General features: G+C 51.3%; 12 protein-coding genes across 12 annotated transcripts; 4 read left to right on the top strand and 8 right to left on the bottom strand.

The window, feature by feature from the left end:
* Positions 1–288: 288 nt before the first annotated feature.
* M430DRAFT_34291 (hypothetical protein) lies at positions 289–2,534 on the bottom strand. Its single transcript, XM_024866522.1, has one exon. It carries the CDS (start codon positions 2,272–2,274, stop codon positions 649–651), a length of 1,626 nt encoding a protein of 541 aa, XP_024722563.1. The 5' UTR covers positions 2,275–2,534; the 3' UTR covers positions 289–648.
* A 337-nt stretch (positions 2,535–2,871) lies between these two features.
* On the bottom strand, positions 2,872–5,492 carry M430DRAFT_137622 (hypothetical protein; the record flags this gene model as incomplete). The annotated part of the gene is made up of 8 exons (XM_024862522.1): positions 5,293–5,492; positions 5,203–5,235; positions 5,031–5,128; positions 4,810–4,977; positions 4,725–4,757; positions 3,760–4,314; positions 3,191–3,708; positions 2,872–3,142 (listed from the first exon to the last, which is right to left on the bottom strand). Exons 1-8 carry the CDS (start codon positions 5,456–5,458, stop codon positions 2,872–2,874), a joined length of 1,842 nt encoding a protein of 613 aa, XP_024722564.1. The 5' UTR covers positions 5,459–5,492.
* A 1,242-nt stretch (positions 5,493–6,734) lies between these two features.
* M430DRAFT_137624 (hypothetical protein) lies at positions 6,735–7,947 on the bottom strand (the record flags this gene model as incomplete). Its single annotated transcript, XM_024862523.1, has 2 exons — positions 7,581–7,947; positions 6,735–7,520 (listed from the first exon to the last, which is right to left on the bottom strand). Exons 1-2 carry the CDS (start codon positions 7,728–7,730, stop codon positions 6,735–6,737), a joined length of 936 nt encoding a protein of 311 aa, XP_024722565.1. The 5' UTR covers positions 7,731–7,947.
* Positions 7,948–8,610: 663 nt separating this feature from the next.
* On the top strand, positions 8,611–9,700 carry M430DRAFT_99453 (hypothetical protein; the record flags this gene model as incomplete). Its single annotated transcript, XM_024870185.1, has 2 exons — positions 8,611–8,956; positions 9,120–9,700. 2 exons carry the CDS (start codon positions 8,611–8,613, stop codon positions 9,698–9,700), a joined length of 927 nt encoding a protein of 308 aa, XP_024722566.1.
* Positions 9,701–10,134: 434 nt separating this feature from the next.
* M430DRAFT_137632 (hypothetical protein) lies at positions 10,135–12,700 on the bottom strand (the record flags this gene model as incomplete). The annotated part of the gene is made up of 3 exons (XM_024862524.1): positions 12,114–12,700; positions 10,246–11,981; positions 10,135–10,191 (listed from the first exon to the last, which is right to left on the bottom strand). The coding sequence occupies exons 1-3, from the start codon at positions 12,436–12,438 to the stop codon at positions 10,135–10,137; spliced, it is 2,118 nt and encodes a 705-aa protein (XP_024722567.1). The 5' UTR covers positions 12,439–12,700.
* Positions 12,694–15,567, top strand: M430DRAFT_65585 (hypothetical protein). The gene is made up of 6 exons (XM_024869181.1): positions 12,694–13,001; positions 13,058–13,089; positions 13,141–13,198; positions 13,253–13,321; positions 13,418–13,452; positions 13,511–15,567. The coding sequence occupies exons 1-6, from the start codon at positions 12,981–12,983 to the stop codon at positions 15,495–15,497; spliced, it is 2,202 nt and encodes a 733-aa protein (XP_024722568.1). The 5' UTR covers positions 12,694–12,980; the 3' UTR covers positions 15,498–15,567.
* Positions 15,568–15,877: 310 nt separating this feature from the next.
* On the bottom strand, positions 15,878–16,888 carry M430DRAFT_49540 (hypothetical protein; the record flags this gene model as incomplete). Its single annotated transcript, XM_024868077.1, has 1 exon — positions 15,878–16,888. The coding sequence occupies one exon, from the start codon at positions 16,886–16,888 to the stop codon at positions 15,878–15,880; it is 1,011 nt and encodes a 336-aa protein (XP_024722569.1).
* A 536-nt stretch (positions 16,889–17,424) lies between these two features.
* On the top strand, positions 17,425–17,820 carry M430DRAFT_99536 (hypothetical protein; the record flags this gene model as incomplete). Its single annotated transcript, XM_024870192.1, has 2 exons — positions 17,425–17,544; positions 17,647–17,820. The coding sequence occupies 2 exons, from the start codon at positions 17,425–17,427 to the stop codon at positions 17,818–17,820; spliced, it is 294 nt and encodes a 97-aa protein (XP_024722570.1).
* Positions 17,821–18,144: 324 nt separating this feature from the next.
* M430DRAFT_99814 (hypothetical protein) lies at positions 18,145–19,511 on the bottom strand (the record flags this gene model as incomplete). The annotated part of the gene is made up of 3 exons (XM_024870220.1): positions 18,145–18,362; positions 18,413–18,955; positions 18,998–19,511. The coding sequence occupies 3 exons, from the start codon at positions 19,509–19,511 to the stop codon at positions 18,145–18,147; spliced, it is 1,275 nt and encodes a 424-aa protein (XP_024722571.1).
* Positions 19,512–19,824: 313 nt separating this feature from the next.
* On the bottom strand, positions 19,825–23,128 carry M430DRAFT_57731 (hypothetical protein). Its single transcript, XM_024868688.1, has 3 exons — positions 23,086–23,128; positions 20,388–22,977; positions 19,825–20,311 (listed from the first exon to the last, which is right to left on the bottom strand). The coding sequence occupies exons 2-3, from the start codon at positions 22,846–22,848 to the stop codon at positions 20,058–20,060; spliced, it is 2,715 nt and encodes a 904-aa protein (XP_024722572.1). The 5' UTR covers positions 22,849–22,977; positions 23,086–23,128; the 3' UTR covers positions 19,825–20,057.
* Positions 23,129–23,277: 149 nt separating this feature from the next.
* Positions 23,278–24,321, bottom strand: M430DRAFT_57732 (hypothetical protein; the record flags this gene model as incomplete). The annotated part of the gene is made up of 2 exons (XM_024868689.1): positions 23,278–24,102; positions 24,160–24,321. 2 exons carry the CDS (start codon positions 24,319–24,321, stop codon positions 23,350–23,352), a joined length of 915 nt encoding a protein of 304 aa, XP_024722573.1. The 3' UTR covers positions 23,278–23,349.
* A 678-nt stretch (positions 24,322–24,999) lies between these two features.
* On the top strand, positions 25,000–25,398 carry M430DRAFT_225369 (hypothetical protein). Its single transcript, XM_024864712.1, has one exon. It carries the CDS (start codon positions 25,006–25,008, stop codon positions 25,258–25,260), a length of 255 nt encoding a protein of 84 aa, XP_024722574.1. The 5' UTR covers positions 25,000–25,005; the 3' UTR covers positions 25,261–25,398.
* The last annotated feature ends 6 nt before the right edge of the window (positions 25,399–25,404 follow it).

Consider the following 25,404-nt stretch of genomic DNA (forward strand, 5'->3'; position numbering starts at 1 on the left):
ATTTTCCCCCCCCCCCCCCCCCCCCCAATCCCGGTCTTCTATCACAAGCCCTTCACGAGATTGATATGTTGGAACCCGAGGAATCGTATTTTCTTTTTTTGACATGTGATATGCATAGATGGGATGTTGGTTGGTAAGGGTGCGTGGATTTATTTATTTATAGGAATTGTTTTGTTTGTTTCTTCTCTCCCCCGGGGGGTCTGGGGTGGAAGAAAAAGGGAAAGGGGGGGCGGGGGGAATGAAAGAAAGACACAATTATATAAACCCACAGCCTTGTTGCAAAATAATCATTCATTCATAGGTGTATATTCTTCTGTATTTAGTTGGTACTGTAAGGTAAGGTAGGCTTCGGCCCCGTTACCAAGTACGTAAGTAAGTCTAGTTTCATAAACACTCTAAGGTCATTCATCAATAATGCCTGCCTGCTTGCTTGCTTGCTTTGCTTGCTTGCTTTGCCCATTTCATGCCTTGCCCTGCCCTGCCTGCCCAAGAAAGGATTCTCCCATCCAGAAAAAAATAGAAAAACAGAAAAATAGAAACAAAACGCCTTGTAAAGAGAAAAGCGGCAGCAGCAGCAGCAGCATAGCAGTTCAAAAAGAATACATACATATATATAGACAATACAGACAGACAGACGGGGTCGCGTTCTCAGTCGGCGCCGGTGCTGCTCGAATCGAAGTTCTTCTCCCAGATACTTCGGAGGATGGCGGTTACGCCATCATCTTCCCCTCCTCCTCCCCTCTCGCTCGCATCCCCAGGACTGCTGGCTTGCGCAGCAGCAGCATCGTAGCTTGATCTGCCTCCCCCTCCTCCTCCTCCTCCTCCATTGCTAGTACTACTAGCTGGCCCCTTGCCCCGCATCCGCGACTCCTTGGGACTCTGGCTATGTCCACCACCAACACCATACCGGCCCGCTCCCGCCGCCGCAGCGCCATCCTTCTTCGGGATCCTTCGCATCTTCTCCATGCCCGGCAGCTTCTCCAAGCGCTTGAGCGCGATCCCGACGGGGTCCTGATGTCGTCTCACCACGAGGTATTCCAGGCCCGTCCGCTCGAGCTGGAGCTTGAGCCGCGGATCCCGCCCATCGTAACCGGCGCCGTGCAGGCCTGAGAGAGCACCCATCCCGACGCCCGGCGCCATCTGCTGCGGTTCGATATTCGAGCTCGCGCGCTGCAGCCAGAGCTTCTGCTGGGTTCGCGACTGCTGCGGGGGGATGTACGCGTGAGGCTGGGTGGATTTGCGGCTTCGGGGGGCGAGCGCGCTCTCTTCGCTATCGTCATCTCTGTTATTACACCGTGCTGCTAGATTGCCCATTGATTGTGTTCTCTTGACTTCTTCCGCGAGGTGTTTGGCGTCCTGTGATAAGTTCTTGTGGTGGTGTAGGAAGGGGGAGTTCTCGCTCGGCGTGCCTGAGCCTCCAACGAATCGCGACACGACCTCATCTTTGCTGCCAACATTCGGCGTGCTGTTGACGGAGGGAGGGCCTTGGCTCTTCATGTCGTCTGGTAAGTAACCGGCGGTCGTAGGTGTAGCGGTAGCGAGCGACATCTTTGTTGTGTTGAGCGAGGGCGTGCGCTGTAACAGTCGTTCCGTGATGATCTTGCCTTCTGTTGAGTGGCGCGCGTGGTGCTGCTCGCTCGATCCATCAGTCGTCCGGGTCGGAGGGTGGGATTGGACAGGAGATTGATGTTGCGAATTGTCAGCGCTGGGTTTCGCAGACGACTGATTGCTCGACACGGCAGAGCGCGATGCGGATCGAGACAGGGCTGGCGACGCCGACGAACTTGCTTCTTCCCAGCCGTCCTCTTGATCCTGATCCTGATCCTGATTGCTGCCGATTTCAAAATGCACCGAGGCTGGCCTCCTCACCTGGACCTCTTTGAGTTTCCTTGGCACGTCGGCGGTGGATCGATTGCGCCTCAGATTGGCATGCGACGAATTCTTCTTCAGGGTTGTGGCCGAGGAGTTCTTCGTCAGCTTTCTCATGTCCGTATGTGACCCCTCATTGCCATGTGCTTTCGTGGTGAGCTTGGGCAGGCCCTTGCTGCTCGACGAGGCCCTCGTATGGATTCGCCCTGTGCTAACGACGTGCTTGTGGCCCTTCTGCTTGGTCTGCTGCGGTGGAGTCGTCGAGGGAGAATGTGTCTGGCTGTGGGTCGAGCTGGTCGATCGATGATGGCCACCGGGCGCTGGACGCTGGTGCGCTGGACCTGGAGCTGGAGCTGGAGCAGGCGCTGGCGCTGGAGTGGGAGCTGGCGCATTGTCCGACGGCATCCTGGACGTCCCTTTACTCGTGCGATTGATTCATCTGCAGCTTTATTTGCTTCTGGCTGAGTTGCCGCGGCTGGGTGGTGGAGGTTGAATCGTGGACCGGTCGCTCTGCCGCTTGGGTGCGCGCTGGGCGGGCCCCTTATTTAGGCCCGACGAACCGTACGGGCTCGACCATTTATCCATTGCGTAACCTCCGCTCCCAGGATTTGCGGCTTTGAAGACACGAGCTGCGATTTGATGATTTTTGAAGAGGGCAATCGAGAGAAACGCACGGCGGCCTCCTCTATTCTCTGCACTCTGGTCCTGACGAGGCAGCAGGCTTCGGCTTACGAGACAAAGACAGGGACTCGCTTTGCTTCCGAGGATTTCAGGTGTCGACAAGTTCTCAGTCACCAGATTATCTACTGCTTTCAAAATGCTATTTATTTCACACTCAGAATGCATCAGTTTTGTACTTTCAGAATACTCTGTATTCGTGTCGACTGCTCGGTGTCATAGTAGGTAGTATATACAGCAATAGCGACATTAGCTAAACGCCACCCAATTTATATTTATCCCCCGTCACAATTTCAAATCTCAATTTCGCGCGCTCTGGCCTATCTAAACTTGTGGACCAGCCTTGATGACATCCTCAGTAGCCTCCGACGAGTACTTCTTGAAGTTCTCGTTGAAGAGAGTGCCAAGCTTCTTCACTTCCGCCTTGAAGCTCTCGTGGCCTTGAGTCCAGGCATTGCTTGGGTTCAACAGCTCAGCTGGGACACCAGGGCAAGTCTTGGGCACGGCAAGGTTGAAGGTCTCGTATGTCTCGTACTCCACGTTCGCGAGCTCACCAGAGTGGATCGCATCGAGAATGGCACGGGTGTACTTCAATCTACGCTTTATTAGCAGGAATCCTCATCAGGTGAAATTCTGTACTTACGGGCAACGCTTGCCACCAGTGGCAGCGCCAGCTCCAACCCATCCGGTGTTCAACAACCAGGCGTTAGCCTTGTGTTGCTCAATCTTCTCAGCCAACATCTTAGCGTAGCGCATTGGGTGCAGAGCCAAGAAGGGTTGGGCGAAGCAAGAGGAGAAGGTGGCTTGTGGCTCGGTGACACCATCTTCGGTACCGGCCATCTTGGAGGTGTAACCGGAGATGAAGTGGAACATGGTTTGTGCGGAGTTAAGCTTTGAGATGGGGGGGAGGACACCACGGGCGTCGCAGGTGAGGAGGATGATGTTGCTGGGGTGTTTTTCTGAGAGGCAAGGAATCTTGGCGTTCTCAATGAACTCGATGGGGTAAGCGCATCGAGTGTTCTCAGTAAGAGTCGCATCGTCGTAGTCGACGACACGGGTGACTGGGTCGAAAACAACGTTCTCGAGAACTGAACCGAATCGGATGGCACCATAGATATCTGGTTCCTTCTCGGCCGAGAGACCAATGCACTTGGCGTAGCACTATGAAATGTCAGCAATGGCCAAATGACGGGTTTTCGAAAATGCACATACTCCACCCTCGATGTTGAAAACACCACGGTCACTCCAGCAGTGCTCATCATCACCGATCAACGCACGGTTAGGGTCAGCTGACAGGGTGGTCTTGCCAGTACCGGAAAGACCGAAGAAAACGGTGACATCGCCGTTCTTGCCCTCGTTTGCTGAGGAGTGAAGGGTCAAAACGTTGTGCTTCACGGGCATCTCGTAGAAGAGGACAGTGAAAACACCCTTCTTCATCTCTCCGGCGTACTCGGTACCGAGAATAACCATCTCCTTCTCGGCAAAGTTGATGGCGACTGAGGTTCCTGAGGTCATACCCTCAGTGTATCTGTTGGCAGGGAAGGACCCGGCGTTGTAGATGGTGTAATCTGGGTGGAAGTGCTCAAGGTCTTTTCGGTCAGGACGGATGAGCATGTTGCGCATGAAAAGAGCGTGGTATGCACGAGCGCACACGACTCGGACCTTGATCCGGTACTTCTCGTCCCATCCTGCAAAACCGTCGACGACGTAGATGCGATTTCTGGTGTTGAGGTAGTCGATGGCACGTTCTCGGTTGATTCTCCAGACCTAGCACGACGGGGTTAGCATCTTGGCGGGATGTGGAGGAGGCGGAAGCGGAAGCGAAAGCGAAAGCGAAAACAAGCGACGGCACGTGGCGCATCACCGAAAATGGCTGCCGAGGGGGAAGCGCGCGCCATGACATAAGCCGGGTGCCCGCTTCCTTTACCCCGCATTCTCAGGCAAAGCAACCCGTTCGGTTCGGGCAGCGGGTGGCCAAAGGGAAAAACATAGTTCCAGGCCAAATTCCCATGACGTCTTTCCTAACGACCCGAGGCAGCGGACGATCGTGCAGGACGAACGGAAACAATTGGTTTCCCGAACGCCGACGATTCTGCAGGGTGCAGGTTCGCAGAACGTCGTGGGACGAGCCAAGGAAAACTGCAAAGACAAAGGGACGTTGCGAAATATAGACCTACCTCAGGAGTCATGGGCTTGTTGACAGGACCCCACTGTTACGCCAGTTAGCAATGTTATGTAGAGCACCGGCGAGAGAAATCGTACCCAGATGTCGTTCTCTGATGATGGCTCCTTGACGACACGCTTGTCTAAGGGTGATCGTCCAGTCTTTGCTCCCGAGTATGCTGTGAGAGCGCCAGAGGATGTGATGGCAGAGCCGGTCTCGTAGACGAGGGCATCTTCGTAGAGGGCGGCGACACTGGGGTTGGGGATCTATTGGCACGGGTTAGCATATGAAGCTGCCGCTGGGTCCAGATAATACATACGATGGCTACACGGTCGTAGTCGATGTGTGCCTTCTCGTGAAGCTCGTTCTCGAGCTCAGTGTGCTCCTGTTGCGGGGTAACGCCACCAGGGTGCAGACCTGCTGGTTGTTAGAATCTCGACGTTCTTTCAAACCGTAGATCGCAGAGATAGATCTAGCAGAGGGATACGAACTGGTGCGGTTGACGCTGGCGCTGACGGCGACCACTACAAACTGTCAGCTCGAAATGCCACGCTGTAGAGCACGAAGGGATGACCACTGACTGTTGCGGAGACTTGTAGAGTGGTAGTTGGAGGTTCGAGTTGCAAGAAGTTGAGATTTGGGACCAAGGTGTCGAGGATCGGGGTGTGGAGAGGAAGGTCGAATGATGGGGAGTCCTGCGGCGGCAGTGCCTTTTAAAGGAGCAGCTGAAGCTTCATTCATGGTCATGTTTCGGCAGTAGTAAGGGCAGAGATGCTTCGTGAGGCCAGGCCGGCGTGAGGATTGTGTGGAGAGGGATCCAGAGCTGGCGGGTCCCACGACGAATGGGGGCGACGTGATTGGCCGCCACGCCCGAACGAGTACGTGCAGTATCGATATTCGGGGACTTTCGGAGAGCTGCGTCGGGAAGAATCGGTCTTGCGCGTGTCGCAGGCCTGGGCAACGAAGCTGGACCGTATCCGGGTGTTGGTTGACTGACAAGCAATGGCTAGCAATGGCTAAGCATGCCTGTCTCACGATATCTTGACGGGGCACATCATTTCCTGCCGCGAATAATCCCTCCCTGTCTCAGATGCCCAACTGCAACTTCTACCAGCATCTACCCCGCTCCCGGACCGCATCGGGAATCGGGGAGGACCTTGGCCCTTGGGTGTTGCGCTGCTATGGAGACCGATGATGCTGATGATGATGCTGGTGCTGGGAGCGGATGATGCTATACGTCTTGCTCAATCGTTCAAGTCAGCGCGGTTCTGGCTATCGTGCAAGAGTGTACCAACCATGACGTACCGCTGTCCCAGGCCCTCCGTTCCGTTCCCTCGCACAAGGTTCACACTTCACACTTCACACTTCACACCTCCCTTATCTCGATATCTGGAATAGGGGAGAGACTGCGAGTATAGCAGTCCGCAGTACCTGGTCCACCCGAGGAAGGGTTGGCACCCGTCTCCTCGTCTCCGAAGAGCCCAATAATCTCTCTCAGAACTTAATCAACTATACACAGCCACATCGGGTGAACTCTTACCAGACCGTTCATCGGGTAACGCTTCCATCGGGCCGGATCCGACGCCTACCTCCGCATCTACGTGAATCAGCTCCTTTTTGAGGAGAACAGCGTCTCGGTCTTGGTCTGGAGTTCAAGCGGGGTCGTCTGCTGCGGATACACTTTCCTACGGGTGTTCTCCAGACTCTCTGGATGTTTACATTGTCTCTCCGTATCGCCCTTCTGCATTTATTGTCTTGAGCCATATCTCAGAAATAAATACCGCAAGTTCCAGTGTCATGACTAAGGTTGGACAGTGCCTGGAGGATGTCCTCCGTACTCCTCCGTACTGTTTCATTCGTGAAATGACGATTGCTGCCAGATCTGCTCGTGCTCTTCTGGTGTTAATAAGCTGCCCTGTCATTGCAACACTAGCTCCATTTCTCCTTACTCAACTTCCAATATTCGGCGAAACTCGCGCTCTGCAGGCTTTTGTATCAAATTATCTTTATTCCCGGGCTACCTTTATTTCTCGGTTCTACCAAGCCAGAGTTCGGTAACTTTGGCTAGGTATCCCTTCAACCAGGGAGTCTCTAATGGAACAGCACAATCAAAGCCGTGCTCTTTGCCAGGCTCAACATGTAAAGTGACCTTCTCCCCGCCAAACTTCGCCTTTGCCGCAGCTTCCCACCGAAGGCTTCCCTCAACTGGTACGGCAGTGTCCTCCTCTCCATGAAGAATCAACGTATACGGCATATCACTGGCCCTCTCTAGCAACTTCCACGCATTGAGCCTCTCATCCGTTCCATAGTATTTCGCTATGTCACCGCTCTGGGCCAGCGGAATGGTTATATCCATCCTTTCGGGCGGAAACGCAGCGGTGACGATTTTCCCAGGCTGTATGGATTTCAAGTGATTCTGTACAACGGATTCCGGACCGGGCGCTATTCCCAGGATGGGCTTTTCACGCTTGGGGGCAAGGTCGATATAAGGATACATGGAAATAACGGCTTTGATGAAGCCAGAAGGCTGCCAGAATCCAGAAAGCAGAGAGATCGCACCTCCAGCGCTCTCGCCATGGACAATAACCTTGGTTAAATCGGCTTCGACTCCTGGCTTTCTATCGTTGAGGAATGGTTGGAGATCTTTTCGTATCCAGTCCCAGAAATCCAAGACGTCCTCGCGCATGTCTAAGCCTGTAGACTCGGGAAGAAGGCGGTAGTCCCCAGTCACAATGATGGCCGAATGAAGCAGGCAGTAGTCCAATGCCCATGGTGGATACCAGTCAGGAAACAGGCTAGCACCAGTGATCTGGAGGACGGTGAGAGGTGTTCTTGAAAATATCTTGAATCTTCAAGGGGAGAAACTTACAAAGAATCCACCGTGGAACTTCACAACAATAGGGTGTTTCCCAGAAGAAATATTTTTCGGGGTCAGGACATAAGCTTTGATCTCCTGGTTATTGACGACTTTGTAGGCTGTCTCGGATATGTCGAACTTGGCGTACAGAGGGGAATCCATCTTGCTTGGATTTCTAGAAAACCTAGTTCGAGGATGGAGGGGAAGGGGTCCGGGGTCCCGTCTGGAATCTTATCTATTGGTAGGTACCGACTTTTACTCCGTCGGGAGATAGCTAGGGGGACCTGTTAGACTTGTATCTTTAGAGGCTTGGCCACCCCTCTTTTGACATACAAGACTTACTGACCCTTGAACACACGACTGTACAAGAAAGATATATAATGGTAGCTGACTAATCCTTACTAAAAGCTGCGGGGACACTGATGCCTGATGGAGATAAAGGACAACTCCATTTGACGCAACATTTGCGCCTCGCGGATCTAAGCGACGCTTGAAATACATATCTAACTTTGTATTCTGTGTACAAAGCCCAATAACCAACTTCTGTATACAAGTGCCACGGTGTCTAATAAAAGAATCTCATGCTAAATCTAGAACTGCGGAGTAGAGGGGTTTAGACCTTATAAATCCATGGGGATGAGGGGTATTCGGGTAATGCCCGTGCAGCCGTGTGGGCGTCGGCAGCACTAGACATCTGGCGGTGATGGTGGAAACTTGAAAGGCCAAAAATAAATTTAGGCGGTTTCCTACCCCATCGTAGACAACTTACCGAGTATTGTTATGTTTCGTTTTCTCCCCCCTGAGATGGCCAAGAAAGGGGGTTCGTCACATGCATGCAGATTGATTAGTCACCCTCACCTCCAGACGTTCCCTCAGCGATCTCAATCAGCTTCATCGAGCGGCACGGGCAGCCTGAGCCCAAGGCAACAGCAGCAGCCTAGTGGTTGAATAACATACAATGAAAATCGCTTCAAGAACCATTCCTAAATCCATCCCCAAAACCATCACAACTTTGTCTATCCAAGCTAGAAGCTTCAGAGCCATGGCCTCTACCACGGCAGCAGTGCCAAGTGGCCCAAGCAGCGACGTTGAAGAGTTCGGACGTCTTTTGAAATCTTCAAAGCGGGTTCTTGCACTGTGTGGAGCAGGACTCTCCGCATCATCTGGGCTGGACACATTCCGGGGCGCAGGAGGGATGTGGAGGAATCATCAAGCCGCCACGCTTGCTACTCCTGAAGCCTTCGAGCGAGACCCGGGACTTGTTTGGCTCTTCTACTCCTATCGGAGGCATAAGGCACTACAGGCTTCTCCCAATGCCGGACATTATGCTTTAGTTGAGCTATCAAAGAAGATGCCAGGTTTCATCACGCTTACGCAGAATGTTGACGGTAGGTACCTCCTCAACTTTCTCTCTCTTCGTTAGGCAGATATCTATCTATTTGAGGGCTATCATGTGACGACCCTCCTCCAACTCTTCTTTCATATCCCCTATCTATCAAACTGCCATCCCAACGCCCAGAACCCCTCACTAATAACAACCCCCCCAAACAGGACTCTCCCAACGAGCAAACCACCCCCGCGAACAACTCAAACTGCTCCACGGTTCCCTCTTCGACATCAAATGTTTCAACTGCACCTACGTCCAACAAAACAACTACGACGACCCTCTCGACCCGATCCTCGCCATCGACTCCCCCTCCGATGACCGCCTCGCCACATCCAAGACCTCGATCGCTGCGCGCGCCGCCTATCTGGACCCCGCGACCCCGCCCACCATCGCGCCCGCCGACCTGCCGCACTGTCCCTCCTGCAAGACGGGCCTGCTGCGGCCCGGCGTCGTCTGGTTCGGCGAGGAACTGCCCGCGGATACGCTGCGCGAGGTTCAGACGTTCATCGATCAGGGCCCTATCGATCTCATCATGGTCATTGGTACGACGGCCACTGTCTACCCGGCCGCGGGCTACGTGGCGCGCGCGAGAGCCAAGGGCGCGAAAGTCGCCCTGGTTAATATGGACGCTGGTGAACTGGGCGCGATTGGGTCTTTGAATAAGGGAGATTTTTTGTTCGAGGGTGATGCGGCGAAGATCTTGCCCGAGATTTTGAAGCCTGTTATTGGGGAGTTGAAGCTGTAGGAAGACGGAGTAAGTGGGGTGCACGAGGTTGGAAGCGTTGCTGGGATATCGGTATTTGATTGGTATAGGGCAGATGGAATTACTTTGCTATAAAAGCGTCATGACATTGCAATTTGAGGGATAAAGGTCTAAGGTTAGCTAGCTTAAATATTCGGGAGCACAGGGAGCACATGGGATAGATAGATACACAATGGGGAGGTAGCTAGCTTATTTTCGCAAAGACGTTTCTGGGTTGTGCCCATGACGATTGACCAGGAAACACTTGACTCGAAGGCATTTCTGACTGAATCTATCCACCCCCAAAACTCTCAAACTCACCCTCTGACCCGTGTCTAGTGTACATGAAGTCCTCCATGTAATGCAAGCCGTCTCTCATTCACCCTTAACCAGGTGCCCTTTCCAGGTTGTAAAGTTTGACCATCATTGTTCTTCATTTAAGCAGCTTCTTCCGTGATCAACTTGGTGATCTTGCCAATCGCGATGGTTTGTCCCTTGAACGTATATTAGGTTTTGCAATGTGTGTGTACGAGGGATATATGGCTTACCTGGTCTCGCAACGTGAACCGTCCTAATTGTGGGTAGTCCTCGAACTTCTCGACGCAAACAGATCCTGTTCCACCAATCACCTCTATCCGTGCAATGATGCTATCGCCCTTCTTCGCATGTGATGGTGGGAGTTTGCTCTTTCTACCAGTTCCCTTTTGCAGTTTGTGAAGCAATGCCGAGAATGTGACTTCCTCAATCGCGGAATGAACGTGCATGACACAATCAAATCCAGCGGATAGAATGCTCTTCAACTCCAAGACGCGAATCTGGGCCTCGAAAGCAGAGACGCAATGTACGAGACGCTTTGGCGAACATAGGACAAAGCCAGGCAGGATATCTTCTTCTTCGACGCCCCGCAACCGCAGTCGAGCTTGGTCTCCACATTGTGCGGCAGGCACTTCATCCTCGGTCTCACCATATACTGCGGCGACCTCGACCTTGTCTCGGTTTGGCATCAATATCAAGGACATGCCCTTCTTCACAACACCTGACTCGATCTTTCCCTCGACAATAGTTCCCATATCACGATATTTACCGTTAACTGGCATCATGAATGGGGCGTTGACTTTCCGTTCCAGCGTAGTCATATTGTCGAGATACTCGAGGAGAGACGGTCCATCGTAGTATGGTGCAAGACCTGCAGGAATTCGGTCCTTGATACCGATCGTTTGTTGTGCTGCGATGGGCATGAAGAAAACGTCCGTCTTGAGATTGTAGCCAACTCCCTTGAGGAATTGGCCCAGTTTTGTGGTGCACTCTTGGTAACGCTTCTCAGACCATTCTACCGTAGGATCGTCCATCTTGTTGATCACGACAACAAGTTTGTTCACTCCTTGGGTCTTTGCCAGCATAGCGTGCTCCCGGGTTTGACCTCCCTTCTCGAATCCTGTCTCGTACTCTCCTTTTCGTGCAGAGATGACGAGAATTCCGACATCTGCTTGAGAGGCTCCACCAATCATGCTGGGCACGTATGTCTTGTGTCCCGGAGCATCCAAGATACTATATCTTCGCTTCTCTGTTTCGAAAAATCCACGACCAACTTCTACAGTCTTTCCCTTGGATCTCTCTTCTTTTGTCAAATCCAATGCCCATGAGAGGTACCATGTCTCACGGCCCATCTCTTTAGCTTCTTTCTTGTTCTTCTCCATAGTTCGCTCGTCCACCATACCAGTCGCGTAGAGGATAGATCCTCCAAGGGTTGATTTACCAGCGTCGACATGGCCAATGAAGATGATGTTCACATGCTCTTTGCCGTAAATTTCTTTCAGTGTCTCCTCATCAACATCAGCCTGCTGCTCTTTCTCAACGATGTCGGCATCACGAGCAGCCTTCTTTTCAGCAGCACGCGAAGGGCTCGATCGGCCAGAAGAAGGCGTTGGCGAGGTTTTCCCACTGGCAGAGGTTGTGCTCTTCTCCGTCTTCTCGATGGCCTTTGCAGCAGTGACCTTAGCACCTTCCTGTGCGGCCGGAGCAGGCTCTTTTTTCGGCTCTTCCTTCTTGGCTGTGGCCGGTGTTGTACCTATCGAGAGGACCTTGGCCTTTGGTTTAGGTGCATCCCCGCCGATGCTGAGAACTTGTGGTGCTCCCTCCTTTGTGGTCACAGGCTTGTTCAGATCTGATGATCCTGATGAACCGTCTGTTGGTCGTTTCGCAATCACAGGAGTTTGTCGAGGCGCTTGCTGTGATGCTGCCGGAACTGCTTGTGGTTGTTGTGCGTATCCGGGATATTGCTGTGCTAGATTGATGCCGTTAGAAAATGTGTAACTGAGCGTAACAAAACACCAAGAAAAAGATCTCCGAAGTTAACTATGGTAGAATTCTGTGGCAGAGACTGATTGGAATAGAGCAAGTGGGAGAGAATAGTTACCGTATCCTTGGTTGTAGCCACCTTGATTGTAGCCTCCATACCCGCCTTGTTGGTACTGGTTGTAGCCTTGCTGGCCGTACTGAGGATAGCCACCATAAGCCCCTTGGTTGTAGTAGTTCTGATATGCCGCTTGATCGAAACCCCCTCCATATGGTTGGAAAGGCTGGCCGGGTTGGAAAGATTGTGCGCCAGGCTGGAACGAGTTTGCGCCCGGGCGGAACGAGGGTTGTTGCGGAGTGCTGTTGAGGTTCATCTGCTGAGTTTGTCTCGAGAGGTTATCCTCCTGGGCGGCAGGATCATCTTCCCACGAGTTGAGGTCCGACATGGTTGCTCTGACAAGGCGGGGGAGTTTTGTTTGGCGGGTTCAAAAATGTGTTGTCGAGATGTGGGAAGGTTGGGGCTAGAGGCGGGAGGATTTATCGCGGGGTCGTTAAAGAGACGGTACCTGTTGAATGATGATTTGTTCGAGGGCTCACGCTTCGTCAAAAGGGAGCAGCCAAGACGGCTAAGTTCTGGGCTAAAGGTATCGCTGGACTTGGAGCAGCTCCTCGTTGAAGACCCGGTATATCTCTGATTGTCCCGCTGCCGCGATAAAGGTTTGATTGAGAGCGTCTCTTCTTTTCTCTTCGCTGGAGACTCTTCAAAGCACTAGTGTTGTGGGCGTTGAACCGTTGTCCAATCAGAAACCTTGTGTCCTCCCGACTTGATACTGAGAGCCTGAGATCGTGTTGACCCGCAACGTGTGTGTGAACCCGTACATAAACCAACAAGAGATGGCGATGGTTGATCTTTCTGACTGATATCTATGCGGAATACATCCTTCAAGAATACCTGATATTTTCAGACCTTTCTGACCCTGCGACGACCATGGAGGCCTTCTTGGGCAAGGTACTGTACAAGTTCCGTTGGCTTCAAGATCACGTGCTTACCATAATGATATCCAGATCACCCAGCAGGCTATGAACTATGCTATCAGGTAAGTACCGGACCTGTATAGTCTCATTATGAGTTACTGATTGTCTCTCAGATCTGGTATCTCTATCACAGCTTCATATGCCATCAGCCAGACGTCAAGACTTCTCAAGGTATGGAGACCCATTGCCACTTCAGGGGTAGTGTGAGTGACTGTAGTTATCTAGACCGTTGAGGACAATGCCGATTATCAAGAGCTTCATAGCCTACAGGAACGCCTTGACAGCAAGATCAGAGTAAGCGCAACATGCAAGGAAGCCACTTTCCGATACCTATGCCGACAAGCTTCTTGTTATTCCCATATCCTGGATCTCACTGACAGCTAAACCTAGATTGTCTCTCCGGCTATTGATATGATAGAGCTCATGTATCTATCCCTGACCCTATTACTGTTTCCTTGCTATCATAGGACTGACGAATTCTAGCTCGGCAAGAGGCAATACAACTTTAGAATCAGCAGTCACACTGACCAAGGCTCTTCGTTGGGACATCCAATCTCTTGGTACTCGGCTTGAAAAGGCAGCCAGTGCCGAAGAGTCATCAAGGAGAAATAACAAAAGTGCCAAATCCAAAGCAGCACATACAGTCGAGATCCGGCAGATTGCCCAAGACATTCGAAGACTCCTCATACGTATTGAAGATGCGGTTCCTCTCATCAACCTTGCTATTACCACCTCAGGTGCCAATCTGTCGACAACCCTTCCTGCTTCTGTATCGCCCTCAAGATTATTGCAGGCTAGCACTTTTCTCACTGCGGGCGACACGAAGTATTCAATGAATCCAAACGTATCGGTTCAGGTTGGGCCAACCTTTACGCTATCAGTGTATATGCTCTTCGCTGGTCACGTCTACAGAGCACATGATGAAACGGATAGTATGAGAGATACGACTTGGAAAGAAGCGATACACAAAGCGAGGGTGAAACTTGTCCGAACTCCCCTTCATTCTGCAGTAGAGCCAGGGCGCTCGAATACACCTGTTGTTCAATCTATTGAAGGCGTGCAAGAACCCTCAATTCCAGGGGAAGGAAAGGCAAACGAATTCGCATACCAGCTTGAGATAATCGAAGATTTCAATGACGATCGAGTCCATTCATTTGATGAAGATGGACCTCAGCCAGGACCCTACGATGACGTCGAGCTTGCTGGCATTCGAGAGTTTTTGCCAATATATCAGATTTCTAAAATCTTTTATGCAGATACTGGAAAGATACTAAATATCGGCAGCGCGGGCGAGACGAATAATCCCGTGCTACTCCTGAAGCGAGATATCAATGCCCTTCCACCACGAAGAATGATGCGAGACGATGAAACCAACTATGAGTTGAATGAGGAACCTGAAATTGTTAAACCCTCCGAAGAAGAGGACGAGGAGGATGAATCTCAGGATATAATTGATCAGCAACTACATCGAGAAAGCTCAGTTCATGTATACGACGAGGAAGCGGACGAGCCACACACCGAATCCCCAGGAGCCTGGCAGTTTCCACCTAATTTGGACCCAGAATGGATAGCTCTAGAAGTATACACCGAAGCGGAAGAGGAATCAAGCTCTGATGATGGACAAGACGGGCAAGACGTGAACGACGACTCTGCCTACTCATCGCCCCGCCCAAGCTCATCGGGAGAGGGTGACAGTCTTGTAGCCGGACTGGCTGATCTGAATATCGATCCGGAATCATCACCTCGTGCATCAGCTTCAGGTAGTCAAGTCGCAAGCTCTGCCCCCTTGCACGCCTCTATATCCCCCAAATCCTCACCGTTTGGTCCTATCCGATCCTCACTCTCTCTCCTCGAGATGTTGATCCGCCTAACCTCACTTCAACAATTCCAGCAAGCATCCCACCTCTCCATCCCCGACGAGCTCCTCACATTCTTCCTCGAAGAATCATCGACTACCGGTGCGGGAGGAAACGGCGATGAACGTCGACGGGCGCGCCGCGAAGCACGGCAAAAAGTCGGCTTCGACCCTTATGATGAAAGCCCTGTGAAGAGACACGGCGAGGATTATCAATACCAGAACCAAGAAGCATACCGAGAGAGTTCCCGCGGAGGTACTCCATACGACGACTACGACCAGGGCGGATACCGTGTCGAAAGCCCTCGATGGCAAAGACAGCGGAGCATGACACCGCAGCGAACGCCCGAGCCTTGGTTCCCCCGGACTCGAGAACCTACTCCCGGTTCCTCGGCCCGAATGACACCGAACGTACGGCCCTCTTCGCCGGTGTCCCCGTATCGACCGCCTCCCAGAAAAGCAACGAGGCCTCTGGACCGTGTGAAGCAGGCCCGGGGCGTGAACGCTGCGAGTCCGCTTGGGAGGGGGATAAGTGTTGAAACTGATTCGACGCTGGGTACGAGCCCAGGGTCCCCGACGCTTGTCAATAGCAAGGATAAGGCGGAGGCGGTCTAAATTGCAGTTTTCCAACATGAAGATGACGGTTAGAGATAGGTAGTTAGAGAATTAAACGAATGATACCCCTAACTCATGACTTACGGACAAAGGTTATCATATCTAGAGGTTTGCTAGAACGATGCTTGCTAATTGTGTATACCGGGTAACAGCTCATAGGTATTGGATGCACGTATACATAACATTACTCTTTGTTGCTTCATTATTCATTGTGGTCAGAAGCCTTCATATAGAAATAAAATCTACCGTTTCTAACCATAAAGTACCGTAACCCCCGCATAACCTTAATGACCAAATCGTGGGTATCTCTCCACCAAACGCCGTGAGTCCGTCTAGATCCTTTTATCCCAAGCGCCCAGACATGAATAATAATACACCCATCAGTCAGAATCATAATCCACCAAGGCGACCGCGGACTGATTAGTTTGAATTGCAGGCTTGGGTTCCGGCGCTGGCCGCTTTCTCTTAACGCCTGCCAACAGCGGCTTCGGAGATGGTTTGAGCGCAAGGAACGGATCCATAGCCGCTCTCGTATTGCCCGAGATCTCTGCAACAATATCTGCAGTTTTCTTCTTCGCCAGATCTTCCGCCTTTCGTCTCCTAGAACCCTTAGCGGTTTGGGGTTTTTGTTTCGACGTTGTTTCTTGGCTTGAAAACAGGGGCTTGGAGATAGCTTTCGCCATAGCCTTCTCATGATCCACTCCACCGAACTCGATAAGTTGAGCTCTTCGCGCATCATCCTCATGTTCAGGCAGCAGGTCCAGTCCAAGACTCATCTTATCCTGCAGCGCAGCCGTAACGCTCGCTTCCTTCTCCCTGATCTTCCTCCCCTCTCTGAATGTTTTCCTCAACTTCCGATTCTGCTCATAGGGATCCTCCCAATGCTGCTCGGACAACTCTTGTAATTCCTCTAGGCGTTTCTTACTATGCTCCAACCGCATCCTATCCTCCACCTTCCCTTCCAACGCAGCAAACGCATTGTTCCTTAACTTCTCCCTCTCCTCCTCCGTCAGAACCTTGATATCCCCCTCTTCAACCTTATCCTCGCCCAGATCCCTCTTCCTCGCGCCCTCCGTAACCACATACGCTGTATTTTTCGGATCCGTACGGATCTCAATCCAGCCCCCGCAGCTCGTGTGCTTCATGCGGAAGCTATAGATGGGCGTCGAGTAGTAGTTCCCGACTTTCTTCTTCTCGGCATTGAAACGTACGCCTTGGCCTATGATCGTGGGCTTGGGGCAATTTGTGCACCAGATGGGATACGGCATTTCGAAGCGGACCGTTAGGATCCCTTGGGAGATTTTGTTGGCCCGCGAGCCCAGGGCATGCTTTCCGTGGAGCTTGTTGCCACTGATCACCCCTTCGTGCTCGGGTGGGACATAACGTCCCATATTAAAGCCCTGCATTTTGGGGGGAGTTGGAAGTGGTAATGCTTTGTTGAGCGGTTTGTGAACTGAGATCGAGGCGGCGACTTGGAAGCCCCGATACTGGGCTGACTAGCTTATCGTCCCGTGACTTCAGTTTTGCGAAACCATCATGATAATTTCACACCGCTGATATACTAGAGAGCACCATTTGCCTTCAGAGCCCACATCTTGCCTTGACCTGGACTCTCTACAGCTAGCATGATACGGCGTTACCTTATATACTGCCATATTAACAACTCACTAGGGGTTTATTATCCAAAGTAAACTAGAATTCCTGTCAAAGAAACCCCCAAAATTAGAGTGGCAGCCGAAAGGGGTGGCGATCACGTGCGAGGTATACAAACTGTGGGGTCGACCGCGAGCGTCTCCAAGCCCGCGACGCGACCAGGAGGATTTTAATGATCTTGTCAACGCCGCCAATTACCCAGCAGCTGCGAATGAAAGCATCGAGCACGAATTGAATCTCTACTCCTCTTACTTAATACGTCAAGAAACCAACTATGGAGCCCTCGGAATCCAGATCTACGTCCGCCCTGGCCTCCTACAGCGCAGAAGAGCTCTCCCCGCTTGAACAAGATGTGCTTGATGAATATGAGCGGCTAGCAGAGAATATGAAGAAGGTATGGCAGCCTTTTGATTCCCCGCAGTTTCCAAATTCAATTCTTTCTACCTGGATGTTGGGGGGATGGTGCTAATGTCTCTTCTTTTGGCGGGTGGAATAGTTGGCGAGTCTGCTGGACAATATGGCAGGCAAACCAACGGCGGAGATCCTGGATGGGTTGAGGCAGTTGGAGCGCAAGACGAGTCTGGTGTTCACGTTGCTGAAGGCAAGTGTTTATAGCATTGTGCTGCAGCAAGAGATCTATTCGCGGGACCAGGAGGGCGGGGAGGAGTGAAGAGTGGTAGAGTTTCTGATGCTCTGTGGAGCCAATCATCGGGAATACGCAGTCCAGACCGAGCCTCATGTCCAATGTGGCTGGACTGGAGCGTATGGAGCACTGCCGTTTGAATATGGTGACGAATAAGGACGAGGGATGAAGGATTTCACGGCGTTTGGAAGGTTCAGAGATACCCGGTAGAGTGGGAAGAGAAGGAAGAGAAGTGGAAGAGAAAGAAGGGATGACTCTTATAAGGGACTGTCTTCGCCCACGCTTATGCTACGCCTGTCGAGACATCTTCCATACAATACTAGTACAAATGCGATGAAATATACACTACAACTATACACGACCTCCATAATACACTTTCCGCACATCCACAAGCTTCTTCCCCAGTCCTCGTGCAACCTCGTCTGGTATCCTTTGCTTCATCAATGCTTGGTATGCGGCTTTAACGGTGTTCATTTTGTTGCGGGATCGTGGTACTCGTGCGGCGAGGTCGTGGATGCCAGCTGCTCGAGCCATTTCGAAGATGATGTGTTGGCAGCGAAGGCCAAATCCTGTAATCCATGAGTTTGTGCGTTAAGTGTTACAAATGGGATCAACTTACCTGGTGGTCTTGCCATAAGTTGCACTTTTACAGCAGACACCTTTCCTTCCACCTCCCCATAGACCGTCCGGTCCTCATATCGAGGAACTGGCTGCATGTTGCGAATAGCTGCAATTCTAGCAAGATTGAGAGTGTTTTCCATTTCTTGCCCCTTGGCCTGGCCAACGCCCAGTCTGCCATTCCCGTTCCCAGCAATTGCAAGGACGAGCACACTCTGAATCTTGCCCAGTCGAGTTTGGTTGGTGACATAGTTTATCACCAATGTTTTTACTCGAAGTTTCATGATATCATCCATGGTCAATCCTGTCTGTTTGCGCAGCTGTTTATAGACCCCAAGCTGGTCTCGCGCGTTTTCATCGTCTTCTTCTTGTGCCGCCTCCTTTTTGACTGCTGGGGTGTCATCTAAAGAGAAGTCCTTCGGGAGAGCAGGCGCAAGCAGGCTTTGCCCGGCTGGTAAAGGACCATTCGTGCCCATGTATGATGGTGCTTCGTAGTCTGCCCGCAAAAGATTGAGTCGAGTGGGGTTAAACTGTTGGTCTCCAGCTTGTAAAGTCTTCTCTGCATCCTCCTCTGAAACGTTGCCACCTTGTGGAGGCTTCCTCACCGGTGGTGGATTCTCCTTATCGAGTTTGTGGAAATAATCACTGAATGACCGCCCTAATTCCTCCTCGGTCATGAACCTGGTATTGGGATCTTCGGGCGTTTCATCTTGGGGTCTCTTGTCGACCACATTTCGGTAGTGTCTGAAATCATCGAGATATGGTAATGTTCCAGCATCAGTCCGAACGACACCTTGACGATCGAGGTCCTCTGGACGAATGGCCGCCTCTCCGGCTTCAATCGCTCGAATCTGCTCGGGTGTATATTTCTTCGCCAGGAGTGCTTTCTCTTCCTCCGAGTATGCTCTGAACAGTTCTTGAGGCGGTGGCATAGGCTTGTCGACGAGGCCCATGTCAGCAGCCTTGATATTGGGGAACCTGGGTCTTCGTCTTTCGCATAGGTTGGGAGAGGTGTGGAAATTCCGACAGCGCACGCGTGGCCGCACTGTCGGGATGGGAGGGTGAGAGAAAAGACATCTTGCAGGCCGTGAGACGCTCATCACTGCTGATGTGTTCGGAGATCCTCCGCACACCTTTCAATGGCCCAATGCAGCTTGTCTACTTTTTCTGTACCTCTGCACGCGAGGATTCGGATACTTTTCGATCGCCGCTTACCTAAGCAATGGTTAGCCATCCAATCACGACCAAGCGTGGGGTTAAAGGGGCTATAGGTACCTGGGTACTTCAGGTGCTTGGAATTGGGACAATTGAAGTAAACCTTGTTTTTATATCATCTTATTTGCAATATACTATGGTTTACTCCGTTATAAACCTGATGGTAATTGAGCACTCTTACTTCTACAACCAATAGACCCGTGATTATGCAAGGTATTTATTCTCATTTGCCTTCGAGGCATGATCTCTACTGCTTCATTCCGCGCTCCTCTATAACTGTGACAGCTATGTAGCTGTGTCTTTATCCCGACATCAGACCGGACCATGAAGTTTCCTTTAAGCCCCCGACTCTCCATGGTTCGCGGCTGTGTTACCGAAGTAGAATACATCTATCCATTGGAATAATCAATGATATTCGTGATCCATCCATCCTATCCTTTGGCAGCAGCATCGTCATCTTCATCGTCGTCGCTATAACTCGGCAGCTTCAAGTATGTCTCTGGAGCTTTGACGGGCTCTAGGACTACGTATAGGCCCGCCCTCTTCTTAACGAATCTTTTTGCATTATTCTCTCGTGCTCGACCCTCCTCAATAGGTTGATCTTCTACCGAAGGCGTGACTTGCGTACCATTAGCATCGGTAAGCCAGGAAAGCGGTATCTCTGGATCAGACTTTTCGGTAGCTGCTGTTGTCACTGTCAGATTTCCGCCAATAAGTAATTTAAATTGCCTGGAATAGTGAGAATAGAAGAAGAGACCTACCCAAAGAAGTTCCCCTCGGTCCATCGCCCATATGCCAAGCAAGAGGTATGAGATGAGCTTTGTTGATGTGGTCCCGCCACTCCTCTTCCGATTTAAATGTGAACGCCTTATCCACAAGCTTAGACGATTTACTCGCACTGTCCGCAACTTTGCGGATTGTACTACAATTACCCCATAGACAAGGCAATTTACCAGAATGCTCCCTCTTTTTATGCACATTGAATAGATGAGCGCGCAGAGTCTCCAGATTATGGAGTTCAGCGGGACATTCTTTCCATTCACACAAGAATGGGATAAACTTGCGTTCAGGAGGAGGGGTCTCATCATCGGACTCAGGCTCAGGCAATTTCACGGTTCGGGCACGGCGTTTCTTGGTACTTTGTCCTTTAGATGCAGCAGCAGCTGCTGCTTCCGGAGTCTTGAATGGCCGACCTATCTTCTTTCGCGCTGGTTCTGGAGCTGGCGTGGTTTCAGAGATTTTGGGGGGTCGAAGCCTCTTCTTTGGCGTTAAAGAAGGCTGCTCGACTGTCGTGGGCGTGGGATTCTTCCGAGGACGACTAATACGTGGTGTTGATGCACTCGAGCCACTAGAGGCAGGCCCTCCGCCCTCTCCATCATCGCTCCCAATCAATCCAGAAACTCGAGGGTTGAAAACTGGGCCTTTCGGGGGGGTAGAGGTAATCACGACGGCAAAGCTGCGGGATTGGGATCCCGGTGTGGTGGCATTGCGTAGTAAACTTGGGCGAGAAGGTATCGACGTTGACAGTCGAGATGCTCCATGCGGAGCTGAGGAGAATCCACCTCGGGGTGGTTTTATCGCACTATGAACAGGAGTCTTCTGGGAGACTCCTTTCATTGACCCGTCCACTGATGCCATGTTAACAGATTCCGGAGCCCCACCTTGGGGTACATCTATTAAGTCTGAACGAAGAGTGGAAAGATCCGAAGTATCATCCACTTCCTTGAATCGGGACTTGAGCACTTCCAGATGCGCATTCAACCCTTTCTCAGATGGATGGAGCCCTACCGCACGGAGAACATCACGTGCTATCGTGTTGGGGTTGTACTCAGATCGACGAATGGCAGTGCTCGGGTCGATCCGTTTAACAATGTCTACAGAGTTGCGGGAGGAACTAGATGATTCATCCTCTCGCGATGGTTCGCGGTGCGGAGTGGATGAGGGCGGTGGGATAAGTTTATCGGTCTGAGGTGGAGGTTGTGTTTTCCAGGTTGCTGTTCGTCGCGGGTTTAGCTCAGACCCGCCGTAGTCCGCAACCGCGTTCTGCGAGGCCACCGGGCCATTATTACTCGAATTACGAATCCTATTGGCAGAAGGCAATGGACCGTCTTCTGTAAGGTCAATAACCTCAGAGGCCTTTCCTTTGTTAACTGCCATCTCTGTCCCAGTTTGAGGTCGAATTTGAGTCGAATTTCTCCATGCTGGAGAGTTAAGATCTCGCATACCAAATAGTGAATTTTTATCACGTGACGTGTTCCCCTTTCCATTTTCGCAGGCCCCATTGGCAATTGCCATAGGGGAGGGATGCGCATGGGTGTGCTTAGTTTGCTCTTGTTCATCCAATAAATGTCTTCCCTGGCCTATCCCGGAAGGGAACTGCTTCGGCAGGTCGCCCCTGGATTGCGAATCAACGACAGGCCATCTCTGCATATAGGGACCTGGCGGCGCTGAACTCGAAGGAGGTTGATAGATGTCGGCATACGGCTTGTTTACTTCTCCGTGGGAAGATGAGGCTTTACTGGATATTGGTGAAACAAGAGTTTTATCCGGTATTTGATGGTGTTGCCTCAAGGATTGATCCGACTGGGAGCTCGTATATGGCTGGGGAAATAGCCAGTCTAGTTGAGCCTCTATCTGACTTTCCTTTTCACCGGCGGTTTGCCGACTCATGGCTCTGCCTTTGGCATATACTTTGACTGCCTCTTGATTTGTCGACGTATGGCTGGACGACTGGGATTTCAATTCCGTTGTAGAACGGCCGCTTGACTGAGATGGATGGGTGCCACTGCCCACAAGATGGCCCAACCTAACTGGCAACTGCTCGTTGGCCGCTCTCCCATGATCGAACGTCCTCTTATAAGGACGAGTGAGTACCTTTTCAGCCTCTGATAAACTGATATGGTAAGCCCCATGTGGATCCCTACTAACATCCATTGCGGGCGGTACAGCTGATCGATGAGACTGATATGTGGAAGGGCCGGAGGCGGACATCGATGGAACTAAGCGTGAGATCAACGCTGGGTCTTCTAATACAGCAAGCCCTTCGCCGTTTGAGAGACGCCCAATCCCTTCAGTGCGCGACGACCGAGGGAAGTGATTCGCTCCAACAAGATCCTGGGTGTCAGGTCCATTTTGAAGGTGGCGCCTCGTTGGCGAAGATGTAACTGCCTTCGCCTTGTCGCCTGATGCCCTCCAGGACAAGATGTTTGATCGTTCGTCCATCCAGAAACCTGTACGGTGGTACTATTTGAGAGAAGCCATGACGGGGATGCCAGACGTTTGTAGGCGTGGTATGCCCAGCCCTGGATGGATGAAGAGTCTTTGAGGCAATTCTACCAGGCTTGGTTTGTACTAAAAGCAAGGTTATCTATAGATCTTTCAAGATTCACCAAGGAACGACAAAGGCGACATCTCTCTTTTGGGGCTGAGAGCTCGCAAGCGGCGGGGAGGAAGACTTACATGAAAACAAACGAGAGCGTGCCCTGGATCACGGACAGAGGGCTCGGCACCTCGAGCACAAAGCTCCGATAAGACAGACCTCTGGTCAATAAAACTTAAGATATGTCTTGAGTTTCCTGCTCTCTCATGGAATAGGTAAGGCCTTTTTTCAAGGGCGAGTCACGGGTTGATCAGGTGAAGAAAGTGCGCTTTCGTCGAGACAGACTTCCGTATTCGGGGAATGCGGCCGCTCTACGGTAAGGTACATTATCCGCGCTGTCCATCCTATCTAAACTCTTCCCAAACTCTCCCAACCACCATTCCTTTTGCATCAAACATCACGCCCTCATCTCTCAGTAATTTTCTCTTCTTATGATCATTCAAACCCTCCTCCCCATTGCGGCCCCAGCTCCCCTTAAATCCACCAATCCCGCCACCACTGGCTAATACACGATGACACGGAACATGCGGTGCAAAAGGGTTGTTTTTCAGTGCGTTCCCTACCGCTCTCGGAGAGGAGGATAGGTGTTTTGATATCGCGGCGTACGTAGTGTAACGGCCTCGCGGAACCTGGCATAGTACTGTGAGGACCTTCTTTTGGAAAGACGTCTTGTGGCAAAGAGCGATTTTCTTGAGGTAGGGTGTGAGATCTTCTGGCTGGTCCTTCCTCTGTATATCAGTCGGAGGAACTTGCTGTAGGTTTCCTTGCCGGATCCCAATGTTTTTTCCATCCCCTTCCAAACAGTCTGTACCTTGCTCTATGTCACGCTTCCGCTTCCCAAGATTTGTAGCAGCGTCTCTGCCGCTGGTCTTCCTGGCTGCTTCCTCTCCCTTGCGCCTTAATTCCGGACTTTTGTTATCCAACTCTACAAGATCTGCTTCCCCGTTCAATATCTGTCTTTCCAACTTAGCAGGCGCTTCCAACTGCTCCTCTGGAATATTTCTGAACCCCGGGTTCTTGACACTGGACATTAAGCCATTGGCTTCGACAGTGGGGTCGAGTGGAGCGCAATGGCCATTCTGCACCGGTGATATGGGCTTTAGCAATTGTTAATCAGTGGCGATCAATGGAAATCTTAAACTTAATATACCTACTTCGGCCAGTGATCTTGATGATGCGGCTGTGGGAGCCTCGCATTCCTTCAGTGACTCGGGCAGTTGATCTGCCTGATCTCCCATTCTTGATGTGCCAGGAGGGAAGAAGGGACAAGTTCTCTCCAAACACTGTTGCATATTGTTATGAATCTTGATCGACATAGCTGATTTGTCTCTTTTTGAAGTGAGATGTGGTAACAGTATATGATTTAGAAAGTCTAGGTAGGTATGAGGCGAGAGACGCGTAAAGTGATGACACGGGATAGCACGAAGTCACGTGAGCTCACTCAGCCGTGCTCGCTACACATTCCCATTTAGTGGCAAAAAGCCACCAAAAAGCTGAATACATACAGCACAGAACCAAAAAAGGGGAAATAAAACAACGCAATGAACAAACCCATCCTACCCATATCCAAAAAAAAAAATAAAAAATAAAAAGGTCGACGCTCAACCCACACCCTGCATCCAAACCACACAACAAGTGTAATCCAATACCGCCACACCACGGTGAAGATCTCTCTGCAGAGTGAAGCCTCCCTGAAGAAGTTACCTTCATTGCTTAGGGCCCCGCCAGCATCGTGAGTTACCTACACGAGTGGGGAACCACCGCAGTGTTCGGACTGGGCACTGTTGGCGGCGTCGTGAGACCAGATGAATGCAGATTTGTGGTATTCTGATATCTTCCCGCTTTGTGACCATGACAGCCGAGAGTAAAACTGCTTATTCTGTTTTATACATACCTGCGGGCCGATCTACGGTGGCCGCTCGGCTAATTGTTTATCCGCCCCTTTACCCCTATCCCTCTCTGGAGATTTTGTGGATTTAATTGAATGGCTAACACGATCGATGTTTAGATGCAGTTCAGATATATATGTATGGCAAAAAGGATTGATTGGAAGGGAGCTGCCAACAGCCGTGAGGCCAGTAGTATACTATGAAAGCTTTTCCCATCTCCTCCTGTCCTGTCCGCGGCCCGCCAGGCCATCCATCCATCCATTCCCTTCATTACAACACAGACGTCGTCGTATCGCCTTTCTATCCCTTCCCTTCCTTCATATTGTTTGCAAAGTAACGCCTCTCGAAGTTGACCAAAGACAATAAACTAATAGATAAATAGGCGTACTCAAGGTTGAGTCATTAAGGACAGTAAGAAGTAGAGTACAGGCGGCCAGGTCTCCACCACACCTAGTCCAGGAAAAGAATCATAAATCGTAGCCTTGAAGCTGCTTTCTGACGTCCAAGTAC

The sequence above is a fragment of the Amorphotheca resinae genome (genome assembly GCF_003019875.1).
Source record: "Amorphotheca resinae ATCC 22711 unplaced genomic scaffold M430scaffold_4, whole genome shotgun sequence".
Taxonomy (NCBI): Eukaryota; Fungi; Ascomycota; class Leotiomycetes; order Helotiales; family Amorphothecaceae; genus Amorphotheca; species Amorphotheca resinae.